The sequence below is a fragment of the Otolemur garnettii genome, unplaced genomic scaffold (assembly GCF_000181295.1).
Source record: "Otolemur garnettii isolate 467f Iridium unplaced genomic scaffold, OtoGar3 scaffold00001, whole genome shotgun sequence".
Classification (NCBI taxonomy): domain Eukaryota; kingdom Metazoa; phylum Chordata; class Mammalia; order Primates; family Galagidae; genus Otolemur; species Otolemur garnettii.
The window spans coordinates 8,722,291-8,741,280 of NW_003852396.1; the positions used below are offsets into that span (position 1 = coordinate 8,722,291).

General features: G+C 39.2%; 1 protein-coding gene across 1 annotated transcript in view; it reads right to left on the minus strand.

Annotated features, from left to right (window-relative positions):
- PIWIL4 (piwi like RNA-mediated gene silencing 4) overlaps positions 1-18,990 on the minus strand; it is a 58,447-nt gene that overhangs the window by 15,610 nt on the left and 23,847 nt on the right. Inside the window, exons 11-15 of the mRNA XM_003780812.3 lie at positions 16,763-16,874; positions 15,037-15,221; positions 12,972-13,044; positions 6,891-7,091; positions 5,628-5,728 (exon numbers count right to left, since the gene is read on the minus strand). Coding sequence (XP_003780860.1) covers positions 5,628-5,728; positions 6,891-7,091; positions 12,972-13,044; positions 15,037-15,221; positions 16,763-16,874 — 672 coding nt within the window. The remainder of the gene's footprint in view (positions 1-5,627; positions 5,729-6,890; positions 7,092-12,971; positions 13,045-15,036; positions 15,222-16,762; positions 16,875-18,990) is intronic.

Below are 18,990 nucleotides of genomic sequence, written 5' to 3' on the forward strand. Positions count from 1 at the left end.
TAGCCTTAGAATATGGGGAGGGGAGTGGGAGGGGGAGGGGAGGGAGGTGTATGGGTGGAGGAAGGGTGATTGGTGGGGTCACCTCTATGGTTTATCTTACAAGGGTACAAGTGAATCTTTCTAAAAGCAAAGTATGAATGTCTTAACTCAATAACTAAGACAACGACATGAAGGCTACGTTAACCAGTTTGATGAGAGTATTTCAAAACGTATATAAAAACACCACACCGTACCCTGTGATTGCATTAATATACACAGCTATGATTTAATAAAAAAAAAAAAAAGACACAGATGAACAAACTGGAGGGACGAAAAAATATTCCATACAAACAGAAACCAAAAGAGAGCAGGGGTAACTAAACTTAGACAAAATGGACTTTTGTCAAAAAATTCACAAAGACAAAGAATGTCACTATACAATGATAAAGGGATCAATTCAAGATGATATATCAATTCTAAGTATATATGCTTTGATATATATATGATATATATATATAAACATATATATCAAATATTAACATCTAAAGGGAGAAATAGACAGTAATATAATAATAAATAGTATGGGACCTCAATACCCTACTTTGAACAATGGATAGATTACTCTGACAGAAAATCACTATGTGAATACTGGACTTGAATGACCAATATTATTATTATTATTATTATTATTGAGACATAATCTCACTCTGTTGACCTGAATAGAATGTTGTGGTGTCATAGCTCATAGCAACCTCAAATTCGTGGGCTTAAGAGATCCTCTTATTTCAGCCTCCCCAGTAACTGGGACTATAGGTGCCCACCACAATGACCAGATTGTTTTTTCTATTTTTAGCAGAAATGGGGTCTTGCTCTTGCTCAGGGTGGTCTCAAACTCCTGAGTTCAGGCAATCCACCAACCTTGGCCTACAAGAATGGTAGGATTACAGACATGAGCCATTACTCCAGGTATACTTGAGTGACCCTTTAGATCAAATGAATCTAAAGACATAGAAGACACAGAAGATTTAACCCAACAGCAGCAGAATACACATTCTGCTTTAGCAAAGACAGAACAAACATACTCCAGGAAAAGCAACACCAACTCTTAACAAGTTTAAGATGACTGAAATCATATCAAGTATCTTGTCTGACCACAACAGTAAGAAACTAGAAATTAGTGGAGGAGGGAAACTGAAAAATTTGGAAATATGAGGAAATGAAAGAACACATCCATGAAAACCAATATATCAAAAAAAGAAATTAAAAAATACCTTGAGACAAACAAAAATGGAAACACAACATAAGAAAATTTATGGGATGTAGCAAAAACAGTTTGAACATGAAAGTTTATAGTGGTAAACATCTACACGAACAAAAAAGGAAGCTCTCAGATAAAGTTTAACTGTTACATCAAAAAATAAAAAAAGAAGAAAGAAGCTCAATGTTAGCAAAAAGAAGGGAAAAAATAAAGATCAGGGCAGACATAAATAAAACAGGGATAAAAAATAGGAAAAAAAACAATAAAACTAAGAGATGGTGTTGTGAAAAGATAAATAAAATTTACAAACCTTTAGCTAGCTAACTATGGCTGAACCTCCTTATCCACAGGCTCCACATTCAGGAATTCAAACAATAGCATTTTCAACAGGCTTTGTTGATGCATGGTTGCTTGAATCTCCAGATGTGGAACTCGTAAGTATGGAAGGCTGACTGAAGAACTCGAGCAGCTTCAGATTTTAGTATCTACAGAAAAATCAGACATCTAGACCAATGGAACAAAATAGAAAGCCCAGAAATAAATCCACACGTACACAGTCAATGAATCTTTGACAAAGGGACCAAGAATACATAATAGGAAAAAGAAAGTCTCCTCCATATGTGATGCTGTGATAAGTGGGCATCCACATAAAAAAAAAAAAGAATCCTTACACCACATACAAAAATTAACTCAAAATGGATTAAACAAATGATCTAAAACCACAACACTCCTAGAAGAAACACAGACATTTGTCTTAGCAATGATTTTTTTTTTTCCTCATGCTACCTTGTCTAAGATTGACAATGACTTTTTGGCTACAACACTAAAAGTGCAGATAACAAAAGCAACAATAAACCAGTGGACTATATCAAACTAAAAAGTTTCTGCATAACAAAGGAAACAATCAACAAAATGAAAAGGAAACTTACAGACTTAAAGGGAAACTTATAGACTACTGAAAAAAATATTGTTAAGTCATATATCCAATAAGGGAACAGTATCCAAAATATAAAAGGAACTCACCCAACACAACAGACCCCCCAAAGCAATAATCCTATTAAAAATGGGCAAAGCCAAGAATGGATTAATAAATTGTGGTATATGTACACCATGGAATATTATGCAGCCTTAAAGAAAGATGGAGACTTTACCTCTTTCATGTTTACATGAATGGAGTTGGAACATATTCTTCTTAGCAAAGTATCTCAAGAATGGAAGAAAAAGTATCCAATGTACTCAGCCCTACTATGAAACCAATTTTATAGCTTTCATATGAAAGCTATAACCCTATTATACCCCAAGAAGAAGGGGAAAGAGGAGAGGGAGGGGAGGGGGGGAGGAGGATGGGTGGAGGGAGAGTAATTGGTGGGACCACACCTACAGTGCATCTTAGAAGGGTACATGTGAAATTAACTAAGTGTAGAATATAAATGTCTTAACACAATAACTAAGAAAATGCCATGAAGGCTATGTTAACTAGTTCTATGAAAATATTTCAAAATGTATATAAAACCAGCACATTGTACCCCATGACTGCACTAATGCACACAGCTATGATTTAATAAAAAACAAAAATGGGCAAAGGACCTGAATAGACATTGTTAAAGGGAAAACATGGAAATGGCCAATACATAGATTAAAAAGTGTTCAACATCAGTAATCGGGGAAAGTCAAAACCACCATGTGATATCACCTCCCATATTTAGGGTGGCTGTTATCAAAAAGTGAAAAGTTTAGTGTAGGGAAGAATGTGGAGAAAAGAGAATTTTTATACATTGTTGGTGAGAAAGTAAATCAGTACAGCGAGTATAGAAACCAGTTAAAAATATAACTGTATGTGGCTGAGCTATCCCACTTCTCAATACATACCCAAAGGAAATGAAATCAGTCTGTTGGAGATATCTGTGCTTCCAAGTTCATTACAGCATCATTCACAATAGTCAAGACAGAGAATCAATCTAAGTGCCCACTGACAGATAAATGTGAAGAGTTGAGATACACACACAAACACACACAGAGAATACTTGTATTATTCAGCTTTATAAAAGAAAATGCTGCCATCTGCAACAACATGGATGAACCTAGAGGACGATATATTAAATAAGCCAGACACAGAAAGAGAAATACTGCATGATCACATTTATATGTAGAATCTTAAAAAGTCAAACTCATACAACCGCTGAGTAGAGAATGGGGGGATGGTGGTCAAAGGGTGAAAACATTCAGCTGTAAGGTAAATAAGCTCCGGACACCTACTGTACATCATGTTGCCTATAATGATAATGTACTACTGTATACCTAAATTTGCTAAGAGAGTAGATCTAAAGTTTTCTCACCACACAAAAAATATAAGAACTACATGAGGTAATAGATATGTTAATTAGCTTGATGTAGTAATTGTCATACTTGCACAAAACATCATACTGTCATTACAAAGTCCCAAAGCTGAAGGTGCGGGCACAGATGTGTATGGGAGGACACTTTACACTGTTGGTGGGACTGCAAACTAATCCAGCCCCTTTGGAAAGAAGTACGGAGAATCCTCAAAGAACTCAAATTAGACCTCCCATTTAACCCCACAATCCTACTACTAGGCATCTACGAAGAAGAAAAAAAATCATTTTATCATCAGGACATTTGCACTAGATTATTTATCACAGCATAATTTATCTCACCAAGATGTGGAAACAACGTAAATGCCCATCAACTCAAAAATGGATTAACAAATTGTGGTATATGCATACCCTGGAATACTATTCAGCCATAAAAAGATGGTGACTTCACATCTTTTGTATTAACCTGGACGGAGGTGAAACACATTCTTCTTAGTAAAGTATCACAAGAATGGAAAAGCAATTACCCAATGTACTCAATACCAGTATGAACCCAGTAGACAATCTAATGCATGCCCACATATGAAAAAAACTCTTTTCAATTCAAGTTGGGGGGAGGGCTAATAAAGAAAGGGGTGAAGGAAGGGGAGTAGGGTGTTCCCACTGAATGGGCATGGTGTGGGAGTGTTTGGCACACCTTTTGAGAGAGGGACCTAACCACAAAAGGGACTCTAGCTAACAACATCAAATATGTTGACGTGGTTGTTTGTACCCTCGCATTAATCTGAAATAAAAGAAAAAAACTCAAATTGTATACTTTAAATATATGCAATTTTTGTTTGCTAATTATACCCCAATAAAGCTAGAAAAATTTGATGATAAATTTTCCTACAAATGGTGACCACTTGAGGAAAAATACTAAGATGAATCCCTGCCTCCCTCTACCACAAAATAAATTCCAGATACACAAAGGCAAAGACTGGACGTCCTTTATCAACTTGGTTAACGAACTGACCTATGTAACAGGGATCTCATACACTCTGGAATGAACCTGGAGGCTTGTAAGCAGCATGTTACTTTCCTTGTTTCTCACAATCCCAAATACATTATCTGACCACAAATTTAACAGAGTATATCAAATAACTTAAACCAAGACAAAAAATTTTGCAAGCAGCTTCTACAGCCTCAAAAAACATTATTTAGTTACAAATATTACAACATTTCTAACAACTAAAATTTAATGAGTACTACGGGCCAATGTTGAAGGCATTACCCAATCTTGCCTGTGTTTTTAAGAGCTGTGTGAATTACAGCTACATCAAATATCGGCAAGTGTCAAGAATAGTAACAGCAAACATGTGTGGAGCATTTATCATGGGTGGCTATTCAGGGGTGTCCAGCTGGAGGCCCACAGGCCTCATGCTGTTTTTATGGGGACTTTTTTGCTTATCTGTGGTGTTGGATATCACAAAAATTATGCATAGACCTTTTCTTTGCCTATGATAATTTGGACACAATCGACTTCTGTTCATGTTTGTCTATTTACTGTGTGGTCCAAGACAGCTCTTCTTCCAATGTTCAATAGAGAAGAACAAATGTTAAACACTCACTGAACACCCCCGTAAACGCTTTATCTTCCATAATTACCATAAATGCCTTATGAAATACGCAGATTATTCTCATTTTACAGGATAACACAGTGAGACATAGCAAAGTTAAATAACAAGAACTTGATCACAGCATAAGTGGCAACTCAGATCAAGATACAAATCCAGGTTTTAAAATCAACTGCTTGACACATGTATATATGTAATGTCCCAATACAACATGGACATTCAGAAAATTAGTAAATGTGTAAGATTTGGGGACGATGACTGGAATATGAGCAATATCATACTCCAATAAAAGGATAAAAAATTTTAATGAGACTACATATTACGTCAATATTAAAATATGAATGAATAATACAAACAATTCCCTTGCTGTTAAGCTTTTAGTGAAACCCCAAATTAATTGTCTAAGTAACTGCAGACTACGTTAGGGGGCTTTAACAGTACCTGGTGATTTGGGGGTTAACACTGGCCACACAGCCAACCACCACTTCCTTGTTGAATGCATCTTTACAGACGTCAATACCGACCACCATCAGGGACTTCAGCTATAAAATTAAAATTGTCTTCATTTAATGGGGTGAGGAATAATTTCCCCAATGATTTAATATAAATCTTTTTAAAAACTTCTTCCAGTTACTAAATTATTTAAATTAAGTTAAGAGAGAGATCAAGCTCCAGGTGAGGCAGATTGTTAAACCAGAAACCAGAAAGACTTAAAGGTCGAGGAAAACTCTGGGACATACTCGGCTTAAGAGACTCACATCATCCAAAATACCCAGCATCCTTTGTGTGGGTTGGCAAGAGGCTCCAGGGGCTAAAGAGATTCTGGGAACCTAATCAATCCATTCCTCCTTGCCTCTGGCCTCTGGTCTGAAAAATTTGTAGAGGAATTCCGTCCCCACCCTTCAGCCCTCTAAGGAAGCAGTGGGTGCTGTGCACCTCCACCCCTGGGGGAGGCAGAGGAACCACATGCATCCTGATTATACACATATGTGGGGCACCATGAAGATTGTGAGATACGTGAAAATCAAAAAACCTAAAATCCACACAGATGGAAACAAGTGAAGCCTTCCCAGCAACACCGACAAGGCAGCAAGTTGAAATGTCCATGGGTGAATCAGAAAGGCCGCCTTGGACTGTGTTCCTCAGTAGACCCTAACACAGTCTATCTCAAAAGTTTCATAGTGACCTACACATAAGAAATGGGCAACCTTTCCTCATTTCATATTTCCTCACTTCCTCCCATGGTGGCTACAGTACATTTAGGAAAAAGAAGAGGATTTTCTAAGTTCCCACCACAGATTCAGATCATAGGCTGTGTCAGTTTCCAGAGCTCTCGGAAGCCCCACCTAGGACACCAGGCTGCTCTGAGAGTGAGGCCCCTCCTGAAAGCTGGCAAAGCTGGACACCATGGAGCACAGACTTTAACAGAAGCTGAGGAGATACAAACCAAGTCTCTGTAAGTCTCCTCCAAACTCGATTCTCTTCCATGAACTATTCTAAGTTAGCAGCTTAACTGAAGGTCCCTGAGAAGAGTGGCTGTGCCTCATCTTTTGGAGGTCCAATGGTTATGGGACACCAGAACCCAGGATAAAAGCTCAACCAACCAACCGAGGAATTCTGGGATCATGTGATACCACCTTTAACTTGGCTTTAATTTTAAAAACTGACTGCTTGTTAAATGGAAAAGTGCAACAGGATCCTCACAGGTATCTCCACGGCCCACAGCTCGCCTCCGAGTTTACAGGTGATCTGCATGGCGATCTTGGTGGCAATGCTCATCATCATTCCCTGTTTATTCAAGGTCCGCGCAAGAACACACTGGCTTGGGACTGGACAGTCCCAGCTCAGATATTTTTTAATGGAATCATAATAGTTCTTCTGATTAGAAGGTAGAATGCACATCACCTAAAAGAAAAACACACACACAGCAGATGATTTTAGAAATTTATTTACTTAGGCTTACAAGTAGCTTTTTGAAAAAAACAAATACATAGATTCTGCCAATATCTTCTGTCCCTAAGTTCCCAAGAAGCAAATACTCAAATGACCATCAAACCACTGAAAAGTTCATCACCACCTGAAGTGCCTTTTCAGCAGCCGCTGACTCTGCAGAGCCCCACCCACACCTGTCCAGCTCCTCCACTCCCTTCCTCTGTGTTTCTTGCTGAGCTCCTTCTCCAGCTGTTTCTGCTTCCCATCCCGCTCCCCCTGCCCCTTCCTACCCTTTTCTAGCCCTCATGCCCACTGTCCTCTCCCTCAACCCCCCCACAGATAAACAAAGTAGAGAATTAGCTTAACCTGTGGAGCTTTTCCCATCAAGTATAAGATAATCAAAATAAAGAAAACAAACAAAAACGACTTTTCTTTCTTTTTTACTGGAAGTTGAAAGTAGAAATATGGGGGGAGGATAAGAATAAAGAAGGTTCTGGCCCCTGGTGTTTTTAATTCTACCCATCTCTGTCACTCTCTGCACTTATCAGCTGTTCCCTACACTGCAAGGCCTCACCTCTACCTCCTACCCATCCTTTAGTCTCTATCTTCAAAATTCCCAAATTGTTTTTTGTGTTTTTTTTTTGAGACAGAGTCTCATTATGTCACCCTGGATAGAGTGCTGTGGTGTCATAGCCCATAGCAATCTCAAACTCTTGGGCTTAAGTGATTCTCTTCCCTCAGCTTCCCAAGTAGCTGGGACAACAAGTGCTCACCACAACACCCAGCTATTTTCTTGTTGCAGTTATTATTGTTGTTTAGCTTGCCCATGCCACGCTCGAACCCGCCAGCCTCAGTGCATGTGGCTGCTGCTGTAACCACTGTCCTATGGGTGCTGAGCCAAAACTCCCAAATTGTTAATAGGCAATGCCATGATTAGGAAAACAAACAAACAAACAAGTTTTCCAACTCATACGATTATTATTATTTTTTTTTTGAGACAGTCTTACTTTGTCACCCTCGGTAGAGTGCTATGGCATCACAGCTCACAGCAACCTCCAACTCTTAGGCTTAGGTGATTCTCTTGCCTCAGTCTCCCAAGTAGCTGGGACTACAGATGCCCGCCACAATGCCCGGCTATTTTTTGTTGCAGTTATCACTGTTTTAGCTGGCAAGGGCCAAATTCAAACCCACCACCCTAAGCATATGGGGCTGGCGCCCTGCCCATTGAGCCACAGGCACCGCCCCCAACTCATATGATTAAAGTTATAATGACAGGGGCTAAAATTATTTACACTTAATTATATAAAATAGACAAAAATACTTCTATATTATCAGCAAAATTCTAAAAGTGAAAAGCCTTCCTTCCATCCCATGAGTTTGGCCCCAAACAAGGAAGGTGGCAGAACAAGTCAGTGTCCCAGTGGGAGCCAGGGCTGACAGCAGATGGCAGCCAAAGGATACGGGCTACACACAGGGTCTGGAGCAGTAAACACACAAGGGGAGGGTAACAGGAGCCACGTGACAGGCACACATTTCCTAGCTCTGCCCACTGAGAAAGCCTGGGGGCAGCAACATCCATTTAGCAAATGAGCAGGCCAACAGCCCAAATATTGGTTTCTAAATATTATTTTCTGCCAAAAGGAATCAAGGACTCTGGTGAGAAATATCTGATTACAGAGTTAAAAAGCAAACTACAAAATAAGCCTTAAATGTCTTATTTTACCAAAAAATAAGGAAGCATCCCATCCAAGAAAGGTGGAGACATATGAAAAAGGCACTGAGGTCAGCTTGAACAGGGCTCCCACTGTCAATGTCAAGGACAAGATGAGGAGCACCGAAACAAACAATGAGAGCAACAGAAAGAAGGACAGGGAGGCAGACAAACGAGTGGCTCAGGAAAGGTATTTTTCTTTAGAAGCACAGAATTTATAGGAAAACCTCACTGCAAATAAAATTTGTTTTCCTCCCACTAAATAAAATACAAATCCGTAAGTGCATACTGATACCAACTAATGAACAAATGGGGCCTGTTGCTGGGCCACTCCTGAGTGTGGAAGCTGGGTGGAATCATCATGTGTCAACCATCACAGTAAGAATGGATTCTGGGCAAGAATTATAACGGATCCTCAGACTAAGGCGTAAATGTTTGATGAGGAAAAGGATACTTCTCTAGTCTCAAGGCACACACACACACACACACAAAAAACTGATTAAAAAGCGCAACTTTATGGTGAGGGGAAAGGATACTTCTCTAGTCTCAAAGCACATGCAGACACACACAAAAAAAGTGATTAAAAAGTGAAACTTTATGGTGAGGGGAAAGGATACTTCTCTAGTCTCAAAGCACATACACACACACAAAAAAAACTGATTAAAAAGCGCAACTTTATGGTGGAGGAAAAAGATACTTCTCTAGTCTCAAAGCACATACACAGACACAAAAAAACTGATTAAAAAGCGCAACTTTACGGCGGGGGCGTCTAACAGATGCTCCTTAATTGGTGGAGTACCACAAGGTGGAACTCAATAAGGACACAGGATCACTGCTGTGACACTCTCCCCAAACGTGCAAAGCCTGAACTTAACAAACCCAAACTGAGGGACATTAGACAATGTAATAGGTCTGTAGTTTGGAAAGTCATCGCAACCACAGGAAATCTAAGGAACAGTGTCAGACTAAAGGAGAGACGACCGAGATGAACAACTAAGTACATCACATTAGATCCCTGTCCTCCAGAGCACACTGGTGGGGCAGATGGGGAAGCTGCTTCCTGACTGTGATAGCTGTCCTATGGCTCTGTAAGAGGGGACCTTGCTTATAGAAAATGTGCACTAAAGAATCCAAGGACAATGGGGTATCATATCTGTAACTTAACTCTCAAATGGATCAAGGAAAACAAAATACAGGAAATAATGAAGCAAATACTACAAAATGTCAGTAATGATGGATTCTGGGTGAAGGATATACAAGAGTCCTTTGTAGTATTCTTGCAGCCTTACTGTAAGTTTGAATTTTTTTTCACGTCATTCAGTGTTTTTAATATAGATCAATAGAGTCTACTGCTTCACAGCATATTTCCATGATGGGACAAGGCTTTCCTTATTCATATTTATATTTGATTATTGATTCCTTTTATAATTTTAATACATCTAATAAAATAAATCAATAACAATGAAATAACAGTAAAATCAAGACCATGAAGACAAAAACTAAGATTATGAACTTTACATAGATTTAACATCGTCTAAGGATCATTTCCAATAGAGTCAGTAGGTGAGATTTTCTTTTGTTTGGGACCTCTCAGTTTCAAACACATGTTATTCATCATTTGGGATTTACTAATGATGGTGACCGGTCATCAATATTGGTCCACACTTTGGGCCTCATGCAGTTTTATATAATTGCATACTTATCATTCAGTCAAGGTTGGCTTTCTTGGAGTATACTGAGCCCACCTTATTAATACATGTAATATCCTCTATGATCATAAGATCATTAACATTGAAGATTGGTCCTCTTCTTCTCATTGATTTCTACATTTGTCTATTGATTAATTCATCATTTCACGTTGGTCTCTATGCTCACAGCACATAGACATAATCATAGAGCTCATCACTCTACAGAAGAGTGCTTAAATCAGTTTGGGAACAGGCATTAGGAATCTTTGTCACAACCCTTACAGACAGCCATCGAGCTCGTGGTCATGGCACAGTGCTCACAACAGATTGGGGCATATATTCTCAGCTTACTCCATACCCACATAAGTAACCCCCCAAACAATCATCAGTGGAAAGTGATTAAATAAGCCCTGATATGCATACGTAATTAGGTTTCTATATATATTTTTCAAAAAGATGATAACCAAGATCTTTCTCACTAGAGAATGATTTCATTATTGTGCATCCACTCATGGCGATGATGAACAGGGATCATTTTGCAATGGACTTCAGAGTTACAGAAGTTTGATTTTATTTAAGTAAAAAAATAAATGCTCTTAGGCTGAGAATTGTCTTCATTTAATATAACATCCTTTGACCTAAAAGAGAAACTAATTAAAAGAGCACTTAGGTACAGTTAGGGTTCATTATTTTGCATGAGATACAAACCAGAATTTCCTGCATTGGGCTGAGAGCTAGGGAGGTTAAGAACACCCAGGAAAATCCCCACAATCGTGGGGAGGATGAGGCCGGGCAGGCAAATAGACATTTCTAGGAAATATGAATGGCTGAGAGATTCCCAAGGACAGGATGTCAATTTTAGCTTGTCTGAAATGTTGAGATGTAATGTAATCATGCCCTGGCCCCATGCAGTCTGCAGTCCGCTACGCATGCTCACACTCAACTTCTGCAGACGTCCCAAAAACGATGCCGTGTAGGAGGAAATGGTGCTCAGAGAGGATGGAACACCCAGAAGGCAGCAAGAATTCAGAGAAAGCAGAAACCCTGAGGCCACAGGCGACTCAGAAAAACCTAACCTCCCCACCCCAAGAATCCTCTGAAATACTGGGGAGAAAACTGGCTACCCCAACATTTATGCAATGACATGGGTTTTTCTTAAATCTTAAACAAGAGATGACCCCCAGTAAATTGGAAAATATACAGACATCCAAGACACTGAGATAGGAGTAATAAGAAGTACTGTATTTTAAAAGCACTCTGGGAGGCTGAGGTGGGTGGATTACTAGAACACAGGCGTTCAAGACCAGCCTGAGCAAGTGTGAGACCCTATCTCTAAAAAAACAAAATAAATAGCCAGGGATCATGGTGGGAGCCTGTAGTCCTCCCAGCTACCAGGGAGGCTGAAACAAGAGAATCACTTGAGCCTAAGAGTTTGAGGTTGTTGTGGGCTATAATGATGCCACTGCCCGCAACTAAGGAAGATAAAGTGAGACTCTGTCTCAAAAAAAGGGGGGGGGGCCTACCAAAGATCTAAACATAAAAGCTAAAACTACAAAACTCTCCAAAGAAAATGCAGGGACTTCATGTTATTATATGTGGCAAGGACTTCTTGGATATGATATCAAAAGCATAAGAAGCAGGGCAGTGCCTGTGGCTCAGTGGGTAGGGCGCTGGCCCCATGTGCCGAGGGTGGCGAGTTGGAACCCATCCCTGGCCAAACTGCCACAAAAAATAGCCGGGCACTGTGTGGGGAACCTGTAGTCCCACCTACTCAGGAGGCTGCCTAAGTAGAGAGAATTGCCTAAGTAGAGAGAATTGCCTAAGCCCAGGAGTTGCAGATTGCTGTGAGCTGTGACATGAGGGCACTCTACCAAGGGTGACAAAGTGAGACTCTGTCTCTTAAAAAAAAGCATAGGAAGTAAAAGTAAATTGGGCTTCATTAAAATTAAAAACTGCATCTTATAAGACACAATCAGGAGCCTAAAAAGGCAATCTTGGAATGGCAGAAAATACCTAGCAAATCATATATCTGAGCTCAGGAGTTCAATACCAGTCTGAGCAAGAGTGAGACCCTGTCTCTACCAAAACCAGAAAAAGAACTAGCCAGGCATTGTGGCAGGTGCCTGTAGTCCCAGCTACTTGGGAGGGTGAGGCGAGAGGATCGCTTAAGCACCAGAGTTTGAGGTTGCTGTGAGCTGTGATGCCACAGCATGCTATTGAAGGTGACAGAGTGAGTCTGTCCCCCCTCCCCCCCAAAAGTAATGTTAGAAATATAAAAGGGAAATAAAATACTGAGTACAACATTAATGTTAATACTCTGTTGGGTGCTTTAGGGAAATGCAGGGCAATCTGCAAACACGTCATGGGGAAGAATGTCCAATCCCTTATTTTAGATTATACATATAAAGTAAAAATGTAATTGTATATAGAAACCAAAAAGTATCCCACACTCACCAACTGAACGTCAGGGTCAACGTGTTGCTGTATCGCTCTAAGAAAGGCAGCTGAATTTTCTTGTACTCTTATGCTACATAAAAAGATTAATTTTGAAGCCATATAATTCCTTCTTAGTAGCATACAGTGCTATGGCACCAGAAATAGTACAAATACATTTTCATAACAACTAAGAATTTTAGGGAAGAAATTATGGAAAGATTAAAAACTTTCTGAGTCTAAACTTGTTTCTCTCATTACAAGATAAGCCAAAAACATTTAATAACCATTTTTATAGCATAAAAATAGTTTGGCGGAAAATGACATGTTCTCACAGTTGTGCAGAACCCTTATAATTAATAATCCTGGTTCAAAATGGGGTTGAAAATGAGCTTCTGAAATCAAGTCTCCTGTCAAGTGTCTGAGAAAGGGTTCAAGCTACACCAGCATTTAGATGTCTGCAACACTAAACCTCCACAGGAATTTTAGAATAGGTGTTTCAGAAAATATCAGGTTAGTGAATCATCAAGATATTTAGCCAGTCTGCATGATTCAGACAAAAATATTTTTTCTCCCTAGTGGCAGCTTGTATGGAGCCTGGAATATTTGAGCCTTACTCAATCAATCATCCATCAAGTATGTACCAAATGTGTGTTCTGTACTTACATTATGTTGGGGGTTGGAGGATCTGAAGCAATCCCCCCACACAGGAGTTTATAAGTCTAGTTTCTTTATGTAGAATCAGCCTCTTTTACACATATATGATTTAACTGTCCCATTCCCAGCAGCCTTTGAAACCTTGCCCAGCAGGTGGCAGAACCACTAACCCCTGGCAGCTGATTCCAAATGAGCTACATGCAAAGCCAGCAGCCCTGTCTGAACAACTGAACGGTTCTGACTTTTCTAATTCTTCCTGCACTCCGACTTAGCCACCCTTTCTGTCCATTCCTTCTAAAATCATCAGGCACGTGCTTTAGATATGAGCAGCTATGCACATAAATCTAACAGGTAAACAGATACTTCATGGGCAAGAAAAAGGATAGAATAAAATATAAGGTTTCAAACAAAACAGGCTAAGGATAGAACCCAGCCACAGGCCTGTTCAGAGAATTCATGTGAAAAAGAGCTTATGACGCCAGCCCAGGGTCTGTGGACTGTGGCTTCTTTGATAATCTTTCCTGCTTTATTAGTTTATGGGTTAAGAGAAATTAGAGCAGGTGAAACTCAAACCAGGTGATTTGTTAACAGATTTGATAAGAGGAGAATTCTAAACAATGATGTCAATTGAGACAGAGAATAACTACGGTTTTCAACAATCCTTGTGCTGCTGATGTAATTAATTAGTAACTACATGTTTAAAGAGTAACTTTCCACCTTGCCAATTAGGACATTTGCACCTCAAGTATAACAAAGAAAAAGGAGTATCTGTCGCTCTTTTCTAAGCTTATCAGGTTAAATACGATGAGCTTTTTCTTGAGTGTATCTCGTACTAAAGTGAAAGCAACTTATCTTTCTCATCTCCATCAAATGGGATAGTATCTATCACACAGTGATAATAAATATTCTAAGAATAAATAAATAATCTTATGCTACAATAATAGAATCAGATTATTTACATCTACTTTTACGTTTAAGTCTAAAGCATAAACCTATTAAATAAGTCAGGTCATGCAACTTTTGTTAATATCTTGTTTGATGTTAAGTAAATAACTGATATGAAAAACTGATAAGATTCATATCTTATACATACTTATACATACTGATATCAAAGAAGAAAAAAAGTTGAGAAGGCAATAATAAACTTATTAAGGGTTTATACCCCAATTAGCTCTCAAACAATTTCCGGGGCAAGAGACTATCACCTACGAACTTTGGAAACAAGGTCAGAGAAAGATCAACAGAAAATATATTTTAACTTTTAGAAATTCAGTCATTAAAATATCTATTTACTTATGACTATTTTCTTGGTACTTCATATTGGGAAACTTTGCCGACATAAAGAAGCTTTTGTAGCTATATCAGCCATTATTTCTTATCTTGTAACTAAACCAAATAAATACATGAAAAAAATTCAGTGCATTCTCACATTTTGGGGTAGTCCACATTAAATCCCATGATGTTTCCCACTTTTCTCAAGCAGTTCAGGAAGCTCTCAGTCATATTTTCTGTTCTGTTACTACATAATATCAACCATGTATTTAATGACTGTGCATTTAAAATCTTGCAAGTTCGAATATCCTTGGACCAATCAGCAGAAGACACAGGTTGACACTGAGAAAAATAATGATCATAAACAGATTGAACAGATTTATTCAGAGAGCCACTAAATAAAGACAGTTTGAAGATGGCCAACATTTGTCCTAACGGAACTGTTTAATATAGTTTGCTATTCAAAATATTAAAACACAGATCCACAAATCCAGGTGCATGCCATAAAGGGTTCTATCTTGAGCCAAAGTTCATTCCTACCCATTATAGCAAGTATGAGGACAGCCACAGCCCTCCTGCCCACAACACTTCCACCTGCTGTCCTCTTACAGGGACTGGGGGGTGGGATGCAGGAGAGACCCAGGACAGTGCGCCCAGGCACCCCCTGAGGCTATGAACCTTTCGTTTACTTAGGGCCTCAGAGCCACCTAACTTCAGAAAAGCAGGATTGACCAAGAAGTCGATGATAGTCCCTCTAGCCATCCGCTACCTCTAGAGGCCAGGGTCTCTTGATTTTATGCCTTTCTCCTATAGATACTAGTTTACACACAAAAAAAAAAAAATAAATAAATAAATGCAAATAAATAAATAAGAATTAAAGCTCTGGTAAATGTGATTTTACTTATACCGATGAGCTGAATCATTTTAAGTCCTTCTTCATATGTGGATCTCAAATTGAGCTTTTCTTTACTGACTCCTGCCCAAGATACTTGTAGGTCTAAATCTTAGTATTTTACAAAGTTTTGTTTCAAAAAATAGTTTTTACTCAGCTCCACAAAAAAAAAAAAAAGGTTTTGGTAATTTAGACAGATTTTGTTAAAACGACACGATGAAATAAAAATTCTCATTCTTCCAACACGACACATTTGTTGTTCAATTATATTAGTTTAAACAAGTCAGTTTATAATGCCAAATAAAAGCAAGAAGAGGGACTTTAAAAAATAAAATGAAATGTAACTGACTTTTAAAGTGGGAAAAACAAAGGGGAAAATCAAAAATATAATGAGTATTTTTTTTAAAAAAAAGAGGCTTATTTTTTCGACTAAAGGGCAGAAGTGGCCTGGAGGATCTTCCCCGGGTCTCAGGCTGCCTCTCTCCCTTCCGGGTATTATGTCTGGGGCTGGGTGTGTACGAATTTCTTCATTTTTATGCCAGTTTGAGCAGCATTACTTTGAAAGGTGAACAGACACAATGGATATGGCAACTAAAAACCAGTTCTGGTGTCAGGAAACATAGCCTACTAAAATTAATAGTCACCAGATTTTTCGCAGGTAACTATGGCTTTTTCTTTTTTTAATTTGAAGTCACATAAGAATAGTACAACACCCCGGAAAAGGTAGGTATGTTTTAATTGTGATGGTTTGAAATACTGTTTTCTAACTAACATATATCATGTCTTCTGGGTGCCACTAAGTCCACACAATTAAACTCAGATCAAAAGGAAACCAGAAGGTAACTAAAATCTTAGGACAAAGCGAGGGCAGGATTTGGCTATGAAGACACCAAACAAATAGTGGGTAAGCCACTAGTCACTTTGGCAAACGATCAAACTTACAAATATTCAAGTAAATCTTTATGAATGAAAAAAGAATCACAGCACTTACTATGTGGTCTCGCATCAATATTTTTTCTGAAGGCACAACTCGGCCAGTCACAGACATCTGACTTCCAAAATGCAGTCCCCAGGTCTCTAGCTCAAAACGAGCATCCTTGTTTCTGTTGACAGAGTTTAAAATCATTAAGTGCTTATTTTAATCATTAGAGATATAAATTATAACTTGCTGAATTACCCAGGGGCTGATTTGCAGTGCCTTTAGGATACTTTCCTGGCTTCTATTTCTACATACCATTTCTTTCCCCTGCTCAAAAGAATCACGGGACAACTTTGCCCATTTGGGATGAGCAGGGACAAGTGTGGGGCACACTGGTTAGAAAAATGAGCCTCCAAGCCAGACAGACCTTGGTTTAACTCCTGGCTCTAACGTTTAATATTATGTGACTTCAGGCAAACAATCACATCTTTTTAATGCTGTGGCTTCCTTACTGGAAAAATGCAAGGATAATAAAAGTAGCTGTTTTCATAGGGTTGATGTGAAGATTAAATGTGACAATACCGGGAAAGCGACCATAGCGTCTAGGACACGCTATGTGCTTAAAAATGTAAGATATTATCATTCCTGATAACAAACTTGTTAATGAAATATTTTGGAGCCAGTGGATGTGGAACTATCAGCATTTCTTGGTTTGGGAGTGGATGGAGGATGATAAGGGAAGGGAACATAAGAAATTAAACTTGAGAAGACTCCTAAAATACCCAGGGTGGTAGGGAGGCTATGAGGAGGATATCACTATTAGCGAAAGAAACAGTACTTTCTTTTTGTACAGTACTTCGAACTGATAAATAAGCTTCTAATCATGTTTGTATCTTATCTCATGGAAGATATATGACAACTTCCACTGAGCCATAAGCTCCTTGAGTGTGGTAACCACGAAGACTTTGTCTCTGGCCTCTAATACTCAGACTCAGCACACAGTAAGGCAGGCACTCACAGGACACTGAGGAAATCCACCCTTTTGTTTTTCTGTTAAAGCTCTGCCACTGGCTGGGCATGGTGGCTCATGCCTATAATCCTAGCATGTGGCGAGGCTGAGGTGGGAGGATTCCCTTGTGGCCAGGAGACCAGAAGTTTGAGATCAGCCCAAGCAACATAGCAAGATCCCATCTCTACAAATTAGCCAGGCACAGTGGCACACATTTGTAGTCTCAACTACTTGGGTGGTTGAGGGGAGGATCACTTGAGCCCAGGAGTTTGAGGTGGCAGTAAGCTATGACTGCATCATTGCTCTGTAGCCTTAGGGACAGAGCAAGACCCTGTCGCAAAAATAAATAAATAAAAGCTCCAGATCATTTTTTTGTTTTTTTAGACAGAGCCTCAAACTGTAGCCCTGGGTAGAGTGCCATGGTGTCACAGCTCACCCCAACTCCTGGGCTCAAGCAATTCTCCTGCCTCTGCCTCCCAAGTAGCTGGGACTACAGGAGCCTGCCACAATGCCCAGCTATTTTTTGGTTGCAGCCTGGGCTGCATTTGAACCCGCCAGCTCAGGTGTATGTGGCTGGCACCTCAGTCCCTTGAGCCACAGGCCCCAAGCCTCCAGCTCATTTTTTAAGGGACCTCAAACTCAAACTGTCAAGCCTCTTGACCACTGTCTTTCCATGTAGGTCACTGTTGCCATCTATTAAGGTTCTGTCTTGTCCAGTCACTAATCCTTTGAATTAGTTATTGTGCTTTGGATACACTCTGTCCAGGATGAGATGGGTGAGGACATCACTGGTCAAGGAGGTAAACAGCAGTACCCAAGGCAGCAGGCAGATGCACTGGGGAGACTAATCCATAGCCCATGAGAAGGGGAATTTACCAAGAGATTCTTCTCAAGTAAACATAAGTCCAGGGGACATCCAGAACAAATGACACAAAGTATATCTATGAAATGGAAGCTAAGAAACCACTAGCATGATAAAATAAATGCACATTTATCATGTGGAAATGTTTGAGAAAAAAACCTTTACGTGAAAAATTCAAATTACAAAACATGATGTATGGTACTGTGTCATTTTCCTAAACAGAGCAGGATTATATGCACTTGCAAATATCCGAAAGGATATTCCACCATCCATTCCATCTGATCCATTCATGTACCAGACAAATAGTTACCGAGTATATACACACAAATACTCTCTCTTTTTGCTTATGTAAATTTCCAAGTTCCTCCATGAGGCAGTATTACTTAAAAAAAACTTTTTTTTTTTTTTTTTTTGAGAAAGAGCCTCAAG